Genomic DNA, 18,593 nt, shown 5'->3' with positions numbered 1-18,593 from the left:
CTGTATCATCCATTCACACCTTCCAATATTAACCTCAAGCATACTCTGTCAGAGCTGCTTAAATGCAGGACTCCTGTTATGTTTCTGTTTCTCCCACGCATTTCTAGCTCCACCCATAGAGATAAATTGGCTGAGATAGTTGCTAGAGAATTCAGGCTCAGCGAGCTTCGCTCCCAGATATTCTATTCTCACAAAATAAAGACACCCGATTTGTGTCTCTCCTTTCCTCTCTTCTCTTCTATCTTCAAGTGGGCTTTGAGAGCAAAGTAAGTACATACGATCAACCCTTCTATGATGTGTGCTGGTTTACCAACAGATTGTTAGCACTACTGATAAGTCGCAACGATAACTCTTCGGAGTTATCAAGTGAAGGCACGCACCGGCACTCCAATTCACCAATGGACGACGATACAGATGGCGGGGACGTCAAGTGCCCAGGAGCGTCGCCGGGATATTCTCCAAATGTCATTGAGGCTCTGGAGAAGAGACTGGGTCAGGTCGAAGCCGCCCACAAGCGGCTTCAATTTTATTGTCGGTTCGGTGACTATGCTGGAAGGGTTTTCAAGTCCCTCCTGAAGACAGCAAAGGGAGCAGGTTACATAACTTCCATCAATGGTCTCCAAGGTTGCAGAATTCCTGAACGAAGAGGCGTCCGCATGCTCCTCCGGGGGTGACAAGGTCCTTGAGACATTAGACGCTACTATCAAAATCCTTCGTTCTCGTGGTCTGAAACTCGACTTGGACATGGTCAAGACTGCGATATTCGCATACAAAACTCGGAACTTGCTCTGCCATTCGGAGACGGGTAATCGCAGGTCGCCGGCGATCTGGACCGGTTGTCCAGTCTCATCGATCGGGACCAGTTGGATTTACCCGACGCTCTACCTGACGACGAGGCCGAGCAGCTTGACACATGGCGAAAAATGCTGGACTTCTATCGGGACAGCGAGGAGATAGACAACATGCGGCGGCCGGCGCCCTGTTGGCTTCTCGACCGAAGCCTGATATAGATCTGAAAAACGCCTTCTTCCCCGGAAACATTCGCCCCAAGGACGGGAGGGACTCCGATGCGTCAAAGAGTCGGCGAGGCCAAGCAGCTTCCGACCCGACTTCCAATGGTCCTTCTCTGAAACGGATGGCCGATGGAAATCTGGATTCAGAAAGGGTGACAAAGCTTGCACGCATTCTTGGAGAAGCCCCAGGGACGAGTATGACCAGGGGAGAAGAAGAGTTCAAGAGGCAATCGGAAGGTCTCTTGGGACAACTTGACGGTCTGTATCGGAAGAACCCAAGTAAGGCACACCGAGCCCTCGAATATTGCAAGAGGCTCGTGAGAAATATGGGAGCAGCGGCTCACCAGGAGGTCCCGGAGGAAGAGCCCCGGGCCGAAAGGGAAAAGGAAAGGAAGTCTAAGCGGAAGGCAGAAAAGAAAAATAAACGGAAAGCAGTGGTTGAAGGTCGGATAGCCTGATCAACCGTCCACTCGTTTTGCATCCCCCTTCTCTTGTATATTTTACCACCCCGTCGCTCGTTTTATTTTCTGCCGCCGCTATCTTTCGTCTACTCGTTATTTGCCGCCCTTTTCTCTCTCTTGCCCCTTTCCCCCTCCAATGCGGTTCACCTTTTCGCGGTATTGGAGACCAATATCCACAAACAGTGGTGAAGCTGATGAACCGATCCTGTAATCATCCTTGCTCTTGTTCCTATTTTGTTTTCTTTTTTATCAATTTTGAATTGTCTTTGTTTTCTTTCTCCGTCTCACCGAGAGGGAGTTATAAAATGTGTATACTACAGGGGCGATAGCATTGGAACGCCTATTTCAAAAGTGTAACAAGTCCACACCACATCTCCTCTACCTTGTACTCGAGATCTAGAACTGGCAACAGCCGAAGTTAAAATAAATAGAACATTACCAATAACCTTTTATTTCCTGAAAGAAGTATCTGACAGTTAGAATGCCATCTTTCTCAACTTGAAACAAACTAGACATCGCGAGGGCGTATACCTCTAATTAGCCTAGCCCATCCAGATAAAGATCAAGGATCTTCGCCTACGACTTCTGCCTGTAAGGCAGTACCACGAGAACTATCCCTCGTTATCTGTCGTAATAACCTCTGAGCGACTGTGTGACAGGGAGGTCACCAAATCTGAAAACTATCTTGCTACTTCACATAGTCAAGTAATTTGTGGGATTTCCCCTCTTATAATTCAAATTCTGTGCTCTATGATCAAAAAAGAACAATGATCAGTAGTTAGGCTCCTTGAAGAGTACTATCCCGCATCGGCTAATACATAATCGGATCCATGGGATGTCACCTTCCTCGACCTGGAACGAACCAGATATCGCGACTGCCGCCATTACCATTTATCTCCAAATAAGCTAAGTAACCGAAGCGCTCTACCATGATAGCGAATAGCTATTATTTGTGATTATTCTGCCTCATAGGCAGAAGTCAATAGGCGGAATTCTATGACATAGCCGTTCATACAAATCCATGTGTATGGTTGAACTAGACTATTTGGAGATAAACGGCGCGGGATGTATTTGGTTTGTTCCAAATGGAGAGATTGATGACTAGCTGAGATGGCATATTCCTCCTTTAAAGAGTCTACGGTATGTACTGTTTCTACTTACAACTTCTTCTCTACTACAGCTATCTTGATTATACTCGAAACACATCTATATACGTGAAACACCCCAGGTTCTTCCCTCATCTCGATACTATGTTCAATAAAACGTCTAAGAAACCAATAAGAAAGCAAGGTCTCGGCCTCTTTCAGAGATTACCCTACGACGTCAGAGAATTGATCTGGTGGGAGTTCATTCCAACCGGAAAAGATGAAAGATACAATCCGAAACAACGAGTTCAAGCAACCGATCTCGGAATCTTACGCACAAGCAGAGAGATATACAATGAAGTATCCAAATTACTTTATCAATTCACCAACTTGATATTCACTATGGACCCTCTTCATCGCGGTTTGAACGTGTCTTTCGAGCAGAGGCTCTATTCCCGACGTGTGGATGGTGCCCTCCACTATCAAGGGACCCTATGGCACCTGAAAGATATAAAACATGCGAAATCTTCTGGCTTCTACGATCTTCCTTTTCACAAGTTCTGGGAAGTCATCGTCAATCTACGCGCGCCAAACGCGTCAAACCCACACGAGCTATTTTTCCTCTGGAAAGACATCACCCAGCTGATGATCCCGGTTATTAAAGAAACTGCAATTGACAGTTTGGTTATCCGTCTGCAGAAAGGGTCCAAAGCCGACTGGCTCAATGAATGGAGACGACCGAACAAAAGCTCTGTTTACCAAGTGATAAACTCCCGACATGACTATGATGTCGTTATTGTACCATTCTGCGCATTAAGGAACCTGAAGGATATCAGTATGGAAACATACTCCTGGCAACTCCGTCGTGAGATGGACTGGAGGGTCATCAATAGAGGCATTGAAACCGTGCGTCTCCAAGCTTGGAAACATTGCGAATCGCCGAATCACAAAGATTATGGGATCCTTGAACACGACGTGGACCGCGCGGTAGCGGGAGATTACTTCTGGCTGCATTTGGAGATGTGGAAAACGCGCCGTCCTATCTATGATCGGTTACGACGGGACTTTCTCAGTCAATGGTTCGATCAGAATGGTATCTCCGAATTCGAGAGACAGATTCAAAAGATCGTGTACCAGTATCCGGAAATCATCGAGACTTACGATCCGGAAATGAATATCTTAGAGGATATGCACATGACTCTGGTGAGTCTGTACAGCTATGCGAAGTCACTGCGTGGCGAGGAAGATCTGAGTGACTGGGACCAAGGCATTTGGTATTCTACCTTTCCCTTTGGCGTTCCAATTCAAGAGGATCATAGATTTTGCGCGAGTGGTGGGTTTTACATGAGACGACGTGATTTGTTTAAATCCAACGCCTATCTCAAACATACGAAAGAGAATGATTATCTGAGCACCATGACGGACATTATTATTGATTGGAGAATGAAGAATATTGGTAATCCATTACGGAGATGTCCTTCATGTGATGAATATGGCTTTAAGAGGGGTCGTTAATGCAATCTGCGGACATGTTCCTACATTTTTTCCATCAAGTGAACTTTGTATTTAGGATGATGGAGTTTTCAAGGACTGATTGTGGTCGTTCTGCTGCGGTAGAGCAGCATGCTTGTGGGATCTTTTCTGTTAGGGATAGGGAAGAATCTTAATATAATTACTAATTCATTAATTCATTAACTAAAGTGGACGTCCTATTCCTTGTATAATAATTGAGTTCCATGAGTACGATAGACTAGTTGATCAACGTGACCAACTTCTGGCTGCACAGCCCTCGCATCATACTCGCAGGCAACATTCTAAAATATCAATATATCCAAACGAAATATCGGGTAAATACATTCATATCCATATACCAAGCTCAACGAGTTGGTACGTACATATAGTGAGATGATGAAAAAAAAAAATCTCTATATCACATTATGTCACGAAAGGGTTTTCCTTCTCCCAACTAGCTACTGAGACTGCTGAGAGATAGTGAATTGATAAGAAGGATTCAGGTCATTCTGGACAGGATAAAGGTCGCCGCCCTCGAACTTCATATCGCGCGCATAGTACTCGACGACGACGGACTCCTTGCTGATGTCGAGAGTGACGAAGCCATTGGCAGCTGACTGGTTGTTGGCTCCAAGCCACTTGGTGTAGGGTCCTAGAGGAACACCATTGTTACAGTCTCCAACCTCAGGATACCCAGCGCCACCAGACAGGATGAAGTTGGTCTGGTTGTTGTAATAGTGAGCCATGCAGTGGTCGTGGCCGTTCAGCACAGTGGCCTTGTGTTGCTCCACGATCTCAATGAGTGGCCACAGTTCGGTGTAGTTGGTGAACGAGGACTGGAAACCATGGTGAAGTTGGAGGAACTTCCATTCGGCATTTGAGTTAGCGAAAGCCTGCGCCAGAAAGTCGACTTGAGTCTGGGTATCCTGGTGGCAACTGGTAGTGTACTCGTTCTGATACACAGAGGTTGACTCCTGGTAGTCGTCGATGAAGCAGTCTGAATCAACAACGACAAAGGTCGCAGTCCAGTCACGACCCTGGATATCGTACGAGTAGTATGGTAGACCCTTGGTGCCGAAATACCAGCGGTCATCGTATACAGGCGCAATCTTGGTCTCAAAGTCGACACCAGCCTGGCCCTTGACGACATCATGATTGCCCAGACACTGATACCAACGTGTGGTATTGAATGCCGGGCCCGTATACATGTCAACCCACGCTTCCTGGAAACGAATCACGCCGCCAGTGGTAAAATCGACACCGCTGTCGTAGAAGTTGTCGCCAACGGAAACGAATGCGGAGCATCCCTTGAGCTCGCAGACCTGGCCGATATAGCTCGCCGTGTCGGCCTGCAATGCAGTGGCATTGTTAATGGCCGCGCGGTCGCCGGCATCGCAGTCATTTTGGAGCTCCCGTGGAATTGTAATGTTTGCTGCCTGCAACTTGGGCATAACGTCGTTGCAGAAAGTGGCCGGGGCGGGATTCCAGCCGGTCCATCCAAAATCTAATAATCACCGTTAGCCCGAGTCGAGGTCCTATACAATATGCAAAGACGTGTTGTGCAGATATACATACCACCGATGACTCCAAGAGTAACGGTCTCGGGAAGCTGAGTAGAGCTGGCAATGCCAGCAAGGGCAGCCATGGCGACAGTTACGGAGAGGACCGACATCACGACTAGAGCTTAGAACTAGCAAAAATGATACGAGATTCTGGTAGAGATCATGTCCTCCTACGTTCTGTTCATCTTTATTTATATACCACAATGTGCCACGCGGACTGAGCCGCTGGTGGGCTTCCAGGAAAGAAAAAGATATCTACATTAAAACCAATGAGAGCGAGCAAGAATAAAACGTGACCGAAACTGAAGCAGTCTTTGGCAGTGGAATTCGGCCACGAGGGACCGTGCGAAAGTGCGCTGAAGAAGCTAAAGTAATATAGAAGAAATCCTGGGAAATGTGCTTCCATGAATATTATTATTAACTATCGACCTTCCGGTTGAAGAAACGTGGGATGTCGTTTTCAGCCAATAACGAGCGGGTAGCATCATGCTAAGCTTTTTATGCATTTGACTAGCAGATCTCGAACCGTTGCCGATGTTTCCGTCGGAGTATCAATATTGTTAGTTTGGAAGCATCTGCGAATCATTATTATTTACACAGATGTCATGCAGTTTTAGCATCATTTCTAATATGGCGGAATACGCTACCCAACTTAACCCTATTGCCAGAGAATAGAGCAGTTAACATCGAGAAAGGAAAACAGGATCATAGTTATTTCAGGAGTACACATTTATAGGTCAGAGAGCAAGGAATTTCCTACTTCATTTCATCGTATTCCAGAATCCAAGGTGCATTACTGCGCAACAAATGATTGTGTTCGACAGGAAATTTCCTTAGCCATGATACTTGGATCTACCAAACAAGACTATGAAAAAGTTTCACCAGCCGTTTCATAGACCATATAATACGCGTAAGGGTTACATAAATCGTCAGGTTTCGAACTATTACTTAATTGATCTAGAAGTAGCTATGTAATACTTTAGGGATGAGCTATCTTCAAATTTAACTAGCTGTCATGGCGCAGTCTCCTAACCAGATCTCGAAGGTGCGGGAGATCTCCACGGCTCACCACGTGCGACACTAGTATTGATGAAGTAGTACGAAAGGAGGCAAATTATTTAATAATTTCATTCAATTGGGTTTCAATTCATATCCGTCCCAGACAGCTTTGAATTGACTGTTAAAATAAACAGCAGCAAGACATACATCAAACTCGGGACGCCGCGGGGAAAAGTGGTATCTAGCTATGAAGCATATCAAACAAAAAAAATCAACAAACGAAAGAAAAAGAGAATCGAAGTTAAAGGACAAGTACGTTGACCCACAGGGTACGAGTTGCAAGTCCGACCTTGAAAGAAGAACATGTAAGTTAATGCGCGACAATAATAGACCATACAATAACTTCTCGATCGAGCCTTGACGATTATTAAAGAACAGATAAGGAGAGAGCAATATCGAAACATCGCTGAAGATCATATTCTAGATCGTCTTCGTTGCAGTCAAATCACAGCTGCCGTTATCTTCCGACGGCGAGAGAGAGGAAGAGGGTAATCATCTGCGGGGGAAGGGGGACGTATTTCCGCTGAGATGGAATGTGGATAGAATAGACGTTTGTATCTCTGTCGTATGCGGAGTGGTTCGTCTTTCTCGTTGTGCCATGGAGTCAGAAAATGAGACCGATTACTGCGCTCTCTGTGCAGCACCGGCGGGACGGGCCAAGTCGAATTCACCTAGCATCGCCTCCAGTTCCTTGACGCTGTCAGTGCCGTCGTCTGAGGGGGTTGTCTCAAAACTGCTGCGGCGATCTCTGTCACGAGAACTGGCCCAGCTGTCGGGGCGGTGGTCCTGGCTCTGTTTCTGTATCGTCCTTGGCGGCGCAGGGTGATGAGGAGAATGAGACACATCGTCCAGTCCCAAACCATTCAGACCAGGCGTCGGTGGGAAGCCCGTCCCCATGAACGGGGAGGTAACTCCAGCAGGTGAGAGGAGAGGAGTTGGGAGCCCACTGCGCACACAGTCCGAGTCAAAGGTCACACCAGTATCAAGTGCGGCAAGCAGGGCGGCTTGGAGCATCTTGTTCTGGCGTTCGAGCAGTGCAATCCTCGCCTCCAGAGCCTGAGGAGCGCCATGCAATTGACTAGCGCGGGACTCCTGCGAATTGGTGGTCCGTTGCGAATATTGCGATCGAGGCGAAGACTGTTCAGGGGCATATGGCCCCCGGAACTTGGGGGTGGGAGGATTTCCCTGGTCAGCAGACGATGATTTACGCCTGTAGGAGCTGGAGTCGGAATCCGTCACCACGATGCTCTTCGGACGAGGAATCCTCTTCGACTTCCGGCTGTCACTATGCTCTTCACGGGAGCGGCCAGGGCGGACTCGTGTTCCATAGGCCTCATCGTCGGACGACGGCAAGGACGGCGACTCAGAGCGTCTGCGTGACTGGCGGTCGTCTTCGATGACGATTGAATCCAGGGAGAGCCTGTGTGAACGCCTTGCGCTGTTGCTCCTACTAACACTGCTGGCGTGGGAAGTATGCTTGTGGCGAGGTGAACTCGGCGCGACAGATGTCTCGCCAGTGCTACCGGTAGTAGACAAAGGGAGCGAAGTCGTCGAGTCCGTCCGCCTCTGGCTGCCCGCTCGATAGAGGAAAGCAACTGGAGGGTCAGCCGGGAGGGGCATTGTTGGAGGAGGATGAGGATTTTCGGGAATAGGGCTCCTGCAAATAAGACGCTGTCTGTCATTCTCCGGTCTCAGGGTGTTCTCCGGTTTGCTGGACGTGTCTTCCTTGCCGGATGTATCCTCTTTGCTCGACGCATCTTGCTTGCTAGCAGTGTCTCCGTCGCTGGGTTTAGGTGGGATGTGGTTAGGGAAGGTCGACTGGCCCAGCACCGGGGACTCTTCATAGTGTTTCTCTTCTTCGGGCTCCGACTTCATCCCCGCCTTCGAGTGACTGCGAATCCGCGAGATATCGCGCATCCGCAGCGCCCGCACCCTCTCCTCGCGGCGACGGATATGCTCCATCTGGGGATCCACGTTCGGAGCGTCTCCCTCTCCGGCAGTTGAGGTGCTCTCCGCCGTATAGCTTCTCATTCTGGCAGTCTTCGGAGACCGTGGAACGAGGACGCGGCGGTGGCGGGGAGAGTAAGCGGCGGGCGGGCCGTCCCGATCATGATTGAATTGCCCCTGGTCGGGGGAAGGATCTGGATATGAAGTACTCGAGGGGCGGAATCGTCGCTTGGAGACCGTGCTTTTTCGCTCAGATCCCGCGCATTGAGCGACAACCGGTTCTGGAAGCGATGGCAGAGGCCTGGTGGGAGCTGGCGGAGGTGCACCGTCGATCGCAGCATGGAACGAGGCTCGCAATGGAGAACTGACAAAGGGGTCGCGCGAAACACTAGAGGCTCGTACGGGTGCAGGAGCCCCAGACATTATCGACTGCATTGTGGTTGACAAATTCGATCCATCAGGGAGCGGGAAGCTGTCGATGCTGATGTTGATGTCGTTCTTCACGGCAGCGGGATTGCCGTGAGCTTCAGCCTCATTCACTGAGGACGAGCAGGCCGGAGGGAAGATCGACAGGGCGCTTCCAAGCTGTCGACTCGATGGAATCGCACCGGAACTAGCGAGGATGGAGCTTGGAGTTGCACTTCTCCTGCTGGACACGCGCGGAGGCAGAATGTCTGGGAACAGCGTTCGTGAAGCTCGAGCGCTCAGGGGATCGGGCGACTTCAGACGAACAGTCGTCTGGGCATCCTGAAGATGCTGGTTCAGATTCGAATTCTGCGCATTCTTTTCTCCTGCGTCATGTCCATCAACTTCACTGCTGTCATGCCGGAGCTTAGCAGCCGTTTCCTCAGCGCCAGGGGCAGACGGGGCTCCGTGATGGGCGGTTTCGGCGGCGCTATCGACACGCCGTTGCTCGTCTGCTCTGCCCTCAGGGGAACTGGCCTGTTGTCCACCTTCAACGGCGGCCAAATCAGGCAGTCCAGCAGGCATCTCCGCCGTTTCACGTTTGTGATCGTCCTGGCTGGGCTCGGCTGGCTGGTAGGGCGGCGGCCCGGCCAGGTCCTCGAACGATAGCGAAAACTCCACGAGCGACGGTAGGTCGTCTATTGAAAGGTCTACAGAGGTCTGGTCGCGGTTATTTCCTGCTGTCTTCTTCGCTCTCTCGTCTTCGAGCCATGGCTGACCAATCGCTTCGACATCGCGCTTCGACCGAGAACGAGCCATATCCAACGACTGCCGGTCAACTTGATCGACGGACGAAGTAGGTAGGAAGCCCGCTCGTTGCAGGGCGACTAGTTGGCGATAGGCATTGTCTGTCTTCTCGGAGGGCGTTGGAGTTGCTGCGCCCTCGCGTTTAAGTCGTCTATCGCTCTTCGACTGGGCAAGCTGGAGCAAGCGTCGCCGACCAGCCTTGAAGATATCCAGAGCGCTGCCGCCGTCTAAACGAGATCCCTGTAATGGCGCGTCTTGCGTCTGAAAGAAGCGCACCAGCTCCAGGATATTCTCACTCTTCATTGGGCGGTTCGACGCTCCCGCGGAGCGCGGCGATGGCCTGCGTCCGCTAGAGGTGCTGTGCGAGTCCTCCATCACCAGGTTTGGAGTAGAAGCGGCTGCTCGACGGCGTGTTGAGGGTTGGTGACTGGGTCTGCACCTCGGGACAGATGGACTGGGAGCGACAGCGCTACCGAGCAGGGTAGTGGTGTGCTGCATTGGAGAGGGGGGGGGGCAGGAGAGACTCGGTTGTGTTGTTCAGGCCAGGCGAGTCCCGTAGTTGCTGCTCACCATGAAGCAAAAGCGTGTGAATGTGAGACAAAGAATACTGTCTGGTGTTCTCGATATACAACCAACCCGCAGTGTTCTGAGACTGGCCTCCCAGGAACTTCGTCTCCAGGAGAAGACGAAGCTATCTATACAGCTGCCGGGTCGACAAAGAAAATGCAAATCAATATGTACAAAAGAAAACTATGTATACAACTATGTATACTGCTTACCCGTGGCGCAGCACAGATAAGCCTGGCTGACACAATGAAAAACAACAAAACAATGGATCCCAATACGGACCAAAAGTCTAGGGAGTCCAGGGGCTTCTTCTACCTCTTATACGGGTCATGGACAGATCGATTGACCCGGTAGCCAGAACAAAGACGGCCCTCCTGGCAACCATCCCGATGGGGCACATTGATAAGGTTGGCCGCCGTAACTATCCAACCCTTCCTTTGGGACATATGCGGGGCTTGGAGAGCCGAACAAGATAATCATCAATGCAAGCAAGGCTCCAGTTGCGAGTATTGAGTTTTCCGACAAAGACAGGCGTGGCCCTAGTCGGTTACCTAGTCGGTTACCCAGTACGAGAGAAGCCCCAATCGTGGCTTGATATTATCATAGCCATAATAACACTGATAGTTAATCCTACGATGGGCTCACGACCAGTCAGGACGACAACTCTGATGTGTCCCCAGCGACGACCACAGACAACCATTATATCAAGAGCCTAGAGATGTACACAACGATTGTAGAGCACTGGGTATAGGAAACGACACCATGGACAGCTGGACCGGTGTCTAACGAATCGCCATCGTAGTCACGAAAAGCATACGGTACCGAGGACATGATCAAGAAAGTCTACCAGGGACCTAGGCTGAAGCACTCAATATTGGGGTCCACATGTATGGAAAAACACCGGTCGTTGGTTCGGCTGCCCAGTCTCTGTATGATTATTATCTGTCTCGTCCCTGTCCCAAGAACAAGGTGCCTTGAAGCAAGCAAGGGACATTGGAGCCCTCCGTCACCCGGGCCACGGGCTTTTGGGGCGACGGGATTAAAAGGATGTCAACCATTTGATGATGTCCATTGACTCGAGTAATTTTAACCTCCGAATAGACTCGGATCACTGGTTCGTCCACAGTGCCACACAGAGGTGACAAAAACCCATCAAGCTGGAAAAAGTGTCAATCGTCGAATAACCCGGCACCAGAGCACCACCAGTGGGGCCGAGATGTCAAGTGAAGTGAAGTGTAAGTCAATTGTATGGTAAGTGAGGAGCCAGATCCGATCCAAGCGGCGCAAGGGGGTTTCCTGGACGGGCGAAACCTAGGGATAAAAGCTCCAGTCATGATGCATCTGTCTCCCTTCTAGGCAAGGAGCACATCATCACTCGTCGCAGGAAGACGTCAGGCGTAACCTTATAAGCCCTGACAGGTCACAAACTCGAAAAGGGAGACCCAGAACGCTGTGCCTTGCCGGAGTCAAAAGAGCGCGCTTGGGGAAAGCTTTTATGGTTCCGCGACGAACTGCAGTTCGGGACGGGATGGCACGATCCGCGGGGTAACAAAGTAATAATCATCATAATAATAACCCAAGGGGATGTGCACAGATCCGATGATCGCCGGGCAATCACCAGGGAAGACGGGAATTTCTACCGTTTCTTTCTTGCAGTGTCCACAACTGTCATCAATAGACGAGCATATTCGATTTCCGCCTGATCTCCTGTCCTCGGTATAAAGAGACATTGGAAGCTATCCCGGATGCTCGCTTTTCACTCGATGTGGCGATGCGGAACCCGTGTCCGAGTCAAGGTCTCAGTAGTAATAATAATAATAATCAGGACCTCAGCAGTTATAATTAGCAGTACATAAAACATTTGGAATCCAGAGTCTAATTCTTCTTAGCGACCCAGCCGCATTCGCATTCTTACCCGCTTTCTCCATCCCGATCACTGGGAATTCAACGATTATACTTCTCGACAGGTAAAAAAAAAAGGTCGCCTTCCTTTTCTTGCTTCTTGCAGTGCACCGTCCCGTTAGTACTTAGTAGTGACGAGTAGTGAGTGATTCATCGTGTATTAGCTGGCCTTGTTTGCTGGATGGTTTTTTTTTTTGTCTTATTTTTTTTTTTGTTTCTCGGGTATGCCGACACTTGGAAACGGCCAGACTACGCCGCCCAGCAGCCACGACGCACAATTGCCGTTAACTACTGTTGACAGTGCAGAGTGCAGAGTAGAACATGGCGTTGTAGAATGTAAAAATCCGGCATAGGGGCACATCATGCGAACTGACGCCGCACAGCCACAAGCAGCTGCACCTTTTCTCCATCTTCCGTCTTTCCGCCCGAGCGATGGGGATGACTTAGATCGATCCAGCCTTGACACAGGAACCACCGTGACGCATGATCATCCCCAGTTATTATTTATTATTCGACCGGACAAATTCGAATGCTGAAGAACAAGGAAACACATGGCTCGAAGCGTGGCCTTCGGTGACCTCCTTGCTCCGGAAGCCCTGGAATCCACACATATCCCCGATACAATCGCGTGTTTCTTTAGTGACTGCGTGAACGTGTTCGTGCGCTGCAATCTCATGGCAGACTCTGTGTGCTGCTTCGTCTCCACCTGTTCGAAAGAGTCCGAGAAGCAAAAGAGGGGTAATGTGATGGCTTATTTTTCTCGGGACCCTTCTCCCGATTTTCATCCGTTTCTTATCTTTCCACCATGGAAGGCAACAGTCCCTTCCTGACTGTGCTGTCTTCATCGTGAGTGAAGGATGTCAAGTACTGCTGCTTCTAGGTGCTGCTTCTAGGATTAGAGACGGTGATTCTGGACCTCATCTTTTCATTTAATGCCTCCGTATCACGAGCTGTACTCAGCTAAACGTACCTTCCATGCCCCTGCCTCAGGCAGGCAGATTTCACACTCCCAAGGGGATCTCCTAGACTACATAACTAAACTAAAATATTCTAATATGAGGAAAATGAGATAATCATAGCACACACAGGACGAGATTCTTATTCGAGCGCCATGATCCGTCCAATACAACATAGACAGAGCCACAGACATTGTATACTACTACTTCACAACTAACGTTCCTGACATCGAAACAAGGTCTGTTATCATGGGCCAAACAATGATCAGCAGCAAACAGTCCATCGGACTGATAGCATCCGGTCCTCACTCGCGGTATACCTGGTAACACGCCCTTTTCATATAGCTACTCGGCGACGTTCAGAACGGTCAAAATCTAGACAACCTTTTGACAGCTCTAGTCACTTGGCAGTAAGCATCAATGTCCCCATTGTTCCACAGAATTCCACTTATTCACGCTTCCACATAGCACGAGAGAATCCGGGCGTCCAATCGCACCAATTGAACCCATTACCTGAAATATGAATGTCACGATTTCTATGAACGGACTGTATACTCGAACCCTGGACACTCTGCCTTTGTTTGCCACGAGTTAAGCTGTCTAGTCCTGTCTCCACGATCTCACGCTACGACAAGTCAGCGCTAGCAACATCTGGGAACCCCCCCAGGTATGATTCTGTTTGACTAAACACGATAAGGGTCAGATCTTACAGAATCACCAACCACTCCCAAGTACAGTATCTGAAATATTTGCTGTCGCTGTTATGAGATATCACGACTCTTCCTAGAGCCGCTACGTTCGAGTTTATCGAGGAATCGGAGGATAGATAGCACTTAGTACCTAAGGACTCTCTCAGATCCCCTTACCAGCAAGCAACAATCCGACTCGATTTACTAGCCAACACTGCTTCTCGTGGGACCCTGCCCCATAATCACCGAAGTTACTACTTATCTTTGTGATCAAAAATGATGCATCATCTCCATACGTCCCTGGACTCCGGTTATCTAAGATATACTCTCTTGCTTCTTCACATTCCCTACCCGCTTATCCTCCCACTACATTACCATATATATCTTTACAAGATGCTGAAACTTAATGAAAACTCACTCACCCAAAACTAAAATATTCTGCTTTCCACATTAATAATCAACTTCTATATGTAAAATGACCTGGATAGAGGAATATACTTAACCATAGAGATTAATCACTAAGCGCAAGTTTTAATGTTTGGTTTTACTATAAATCTTCATGGTATTTCAACTTACCTATTCCAGCGATGAACCTTATAAAACTCAATATTAACATTGGGAAGAACTTCTTTTCCATCTGAATTTTCAAAGATACCGTGTATATTGTAAGGCGCAGACTATGTTATCGCTGTAACTATACACCTGGTCACGTGACTTGATACTCGACAGCGCACCCAAGGCGCACCTTGGAACTTTGGCGATGAGTCTTAATACCTAGCCAATGCTCAATAATTTAGAACGGCCAGTTTGCGGAGGTTATATCAGTAGTGATCAGAGCTGCACGGGGTCTTCCACCCAAGGCATGACGATGGCTGGGACTAGTCCAGGTTTGGGATTCGAGGACGAGTTGAGGCTCGTTGATATCCATTATTGGATTAGACTCACGGTCGTGCGCTGGATCTTAGGCTCTGAGCTGAGCGTTTCCATCTCCATCATGAGGATTAAGTATCTCAGATGCTCGTCGGGTTTTACTATCCTCCTCCACCCGTAACCTCATACCGAGTCCAGCGGAGAAGCCACGGGCATAGACTGCGTCTACCACGTCTTTCTTGGGATATCTCCCCCAAGTATCTTCACGGAGCACCTAATCGTGCCCTGCAGTGAGAAAAATGGGTACGAAAAAGTGAAATCCTATACTAAAACAGTTCACCTAAAGGTTTTCTCATCGACTCCTTTCCAATGCTCGATCTTTTCGAAGAAAGCCCTCGACTTTCCATCAGAGATCGCCACCAAAGACCCGTCCCAAGAAACAGCAAATGTTACCAGCGCTCCGTTATGAATGCAGAATTTTTCCAACAGGAACTTATTATCATGTTCCTGGCTGATGAATTAGCTACGTGACGAAATGGGACGTCATTATGTAGTGAAATAGACAGCGAGAGAAGATCACCATGCCCTGTCTTTGGCACGCTGAACTTCCGTATTGGTGCATAATGCACAGATTCGGATCATCTCCTCTTTGGTCTGATAAACGGATCAACCTCCTTCTTTCTTCGAGGAGGAGGCGGCGGTCTGATCCCATTTCCAGGTCGTTGCGGAGGGCGCGGCGGGGCCTAGGCGAAACGTTAGTATAAATGACTCCCTAAGCAATGTCGGAGGGCTGTGTGCCAAAGGGCAATATGTCACACATACATGAGCATTATTCGCCCCTGACTGTCCACCAGCAGGGGACTGTAGAGACAATGGGACCGGGCCATCCCGCGACGGCTTCATGAGGTCCTGGCAAACAGTCAGTATCGAAAGAAGTGGCTCGAACGGGACAGTACTAACACCAGGAGGCTGCGAAATATGAGCATCATGTCTCTTCCTTGGTCCTTTCGGAGCCGTAGGCGGGGCCGCCTGGTCTGACTTCCGCGACTTGGGACCCTTTGGAGCATCTTTGGGAGGCGATTCTGTCCGTTTACGCTTCGTTGGGGCAGCACTGTGTGGCATTCGAGCCTTCTCTCCATCAGGAGGGGCCGTCCCAGTCGAAATCTTTATGACGGGCACTTTAGGATCATGGCCACCCAATTGCCTCTGTCTCTGCCGCTCCGCCTTCTGCTTCTGGAACTGGGTGTGCTTGTATTCCTCTCTTACGATCCTATCCTTATCTTTCTTGGACAAGACCTCAGTGGATGTGCAATCACGAGAGTTATGACCCATTTCTCCACATTCGATACAGCGCTCAACCGTGCAGTTAATTCTCGTATGGCCTGACTTGCCGCATCTATAACATGTGCCTCGGGCGGTTTCCTGCGCATCGATATTATCGCAATTGTGTGTCATATGAGCGTAGCTGCCACATATTCCACACATCTTAGTCTCATCAAGTCCCGAAGGCCCTCCTGAGGGCCCATCAGGTAGAGGAGGTGGCGGTGTCGCTCTGGCAGACACTGATACTGACAAGGAAGAATCGACTCCCGTCGACGGCGGTCGTGAGAAAGAACCGCCGCTTGACACCGAAGCAGGACGTGAAGGAGGGGCAGTGTCAACAGCAAAAGCTTCAGCATCCGCGTCAACCATCTCTACATTTCTGTAGCCTGTAAATTGGGGCCGCTGGAGCATTTGAAGGACATCGCCGTTTGTATACACGTTTCTATTTCGTGCGTCGGTGATGAGCCTGTTCCAGAACTCTCCACGAACCAGAGATTGGGAGTTTCCGAGGACCCAGAGAGATGATTTAGCACGGGTCAAACCGACGTTCATACGTCGGATATCAGCCAAGAAACCAATGCCTCTGTCCGAAGCCCGTACACAAGAGAAGATGATGACCTCACTTTCTCTACCCTGGAAAGCATCGGTTGTGTTGAACTCCACACGACTGAAGATTGCGTTGCCGTACTTATTCGCGAACTGATTCTTAAGCTCCTTCAGTTGACCCTTGTAGGGCGTGATAATACCGACTTTCCCGGAGAAGTCATACTCCCGGAAGTCCGTAGTTAGCCGTTCGTAAAGCTGCATAGCAACGCGCAGTTCCGCATAATTAACCAAAGAGTGCCCCTTGGCAGCACTTTGATGTAATCCCTGGACATCAAAGAAACGGTAAGGTCCAAGAAGTTCAGCCTGATGCCAAGGCCGGTTGCGAAGCTTCGCCATATTCGGCCCATCCTGCAGCTTGCCATCATAGAAAGTAGCACTTGGGAAGCGACTGATGTCTGGGTGCATACGATACTGGGTGTCCAGGAGGTGTACGTCTCTCGGGTGGTTGGCCTGCATGCGAACGAACAAACTCTGTTCGTACTGGAACCGCGACGCCTCTTTTGAAAGCACTGTAGGCGGCAACTGTTTGGGGTCTCCCACAAGAATACACTTGGAGCACCCGTACTTCAGGGGAATCAAGGCGCTCAATTCAATAGACTGGGCCGCCTCATCGATAATGACGGTCTCGAATTCAATGCTCAGATTCTGGAACATTTCGTGTCCACTTCCGCTGAGCGTCGCGCAGATAACATGAGCACCATCGATGATTTCTTGCTGAATGCGGCGACGGGTCAGTTCGGCATCACGAGCTGCCGAATGATTCTTGTCTCTGGCGGTGTCAATTTCTTGACTCAATTGTACCCTCTTCTTTTTCAAAAGGTCAAACTCTCTGTTCAGATCATCGGAGACGGGCTGGCCTTGCGCCCTGCACTGGTCAATTTTGGCACGTATCTCTTTGAAAGCCGTATCAGCAGCTTTATGTTCCATGTACATCTTTTGGAGATCTCTGTCCTCGCCATCTTTGCGAGTTGACTGGTTGATTCTCGTATTGACCAGTTCGTCCAATGTAACATCCAGGACGTTCGTATTGATAGCATCGCTGCGTCCGAGACGGATAACAGACAACTTCTCGTGTCTGCCCTGGAGCGTCTTCACGCCTTCCTTGAATCTCATAACCAATTCGTCCACGGCAGCATTACTGGGCGCACAAACAAGCAGCTTTTTCGCTGTCGTCGTCCGTGTAGCTGGTCTAAAGTCGCCTCCCGCATTTGGTCGCGATATAGCTACTCCTTGAGAAACAAACGAGTTCGTCAAGAGTGCACCCACAAGTGCAACAATAGTCTTGGTCTTTCCGGATCCAGGAGGACCCTGGATCAAAGTAAAGGCGTCATTGTCCAGAGCAGACTTCACCGCTTTCGCCTGTGCAGGGTTCACATTATAGTTCTCTGCAATCGGCTTCAAGGTGATATCAGAATAATCGAGAATAGGTGACGGCTTAGCCCTGATGATCTCGTCGCACAGGTCGTAGTACTGCAAAGCCATAAGTGCGCCGTACTCTCGCTCTAAAGGCGTAAGAGATGTGATTCTAGCTCCCCACAGCGAGGCACCAGGAGCAAGAGAAGAGATCATCGGTATACCGGGATTGACACGAAACGAGACCTCCACACTGCCTTTCTTACGGTTGATACCAGAAACTCTAGCCATGCAGTGAGGCGCACTAGAATCAGTTGCCGGGTTTTTCGACTTGGAAAGTATGATGAAATCAGCTTCACCGACCCCAAAATCTTTTACGTCTGGCAGCTGCATCACAGTACTGACTTCGACGAACGAGTCTACGGAGAGACGATTGGCGACTTTGATCTCGAAAGCTCTGAAAGTGCCGTCCTCTT

General features: G+C 49.4%; 3 protein-coding genes across 3 annotated transcripts; 1 reads left to right on the top strand and 2 right to left on the bottom strand.

The window, feature by feature from the left end:
• Positions 1-2,724: 2,724 nt before the first annotated feature.
• Positions 2,725-4,214, top strand: C8Q69DRAFT_518783 (hypothetical protein; the record flags this gene model as incomplete). The annotated part of the gene is made up of 1 exon (XM_028633451.1): positions 2,725-4,214. One exon carries the CDS (start codon positions 2,725-2,727, stop codon positions 4,072-4,074), a length of 1,350 nt encoding a protein of 449 aa, XP_028486556.1. The 3' UTR covers positions 4,075-4,214.
• Positions 4,215-4,461: 247 nt separating this feature from the next.
• C8Q69DRAFT_415541 (putative tartrate-resistant acid phosphatase type 5 precursor) lies at positions 4,462-5,971 on the bottom strand. Its single transcript, XM_028628347.1, has 2 exons — positions 5,647-5,971; positions 4,462-5,575 (listed from the first exon to the last, which is right to left on the bottom strand). The coding sequence occupies exons 1-2, from the start codon at positions 5,741-5,743 to the stop codon at positions 4,530-4,532; spliced, it is 1,143 nt and encodes a 380-aa protein (XP_028486555.1). The 5' UTR covers positions 5,744-5,971; the 3' UTR covers positions 4,462-4,529.
• A 1,234-nt stretch (positions 5,972-7,205) lies between these two features.
• On the bottom strand, positions 7,206-10,462 carry C8Q69DRAFT_208716 (hypothetical protein). The gene has a single exon (XM_028626161.1). The coding sequence runs from the start codon at positions 10,347-10,349 to the stop codon at positions 7,314-7,316; it is 3,036 nt and encodes a 1,011-aa protein (XP_028486554.1). The 5' UTR covers positions 10,350-10,462; the 3' UTR covers positions 7,206-7,313.
• Between the last annotated feature and the right edge of the window lie 8,131 nt (positions 10,463-18,593).

This window comes from Paecilomyces variotii, assembly GCF_004022145.1.
Source record: "Paecilomyces variotii strain CBS 101075 chromosome Unknown C8Q69scaffold_3, whole genome shotgun sequence".
Classification (NCBI taxonomy): Eukaryota; Fungi; Ascomycota; class Eurotiomycetes; order Eurotiales; family Thermoascaceae; genus Paecilomyces; species Paecilomyces variotii.
This window is presented reverse-complemented; position numbering and strand designations above follow the sequence as displayed.

Excerpts from the sequence above, each read along its gene's own strand:
- C8Q69DRAFT_415541 (XM_028628347.1), bottom strand. The coding sequence starts at position 5,743 with ATGTCGGTCCTCTCCGTAACTGTCGCCATGGCTGCCCTTGCTGGCATT. Across the intron at positions 5,576-5,646 it reads TACTCTTGGAGTCATCGGTG|ATTTTGGATGGACCGGCTGG; the intron begins GTATGTATATCT and ends GGTGATTATTAG.
- C8Q69DRAFT_208716 (XM_028626161.1), bottom strand. The coding sequence starts at position 10,349 with ATGCAGCACACCACTACCCTGCTCGGTAGCGCTGTCGCTCCCAGTCCA.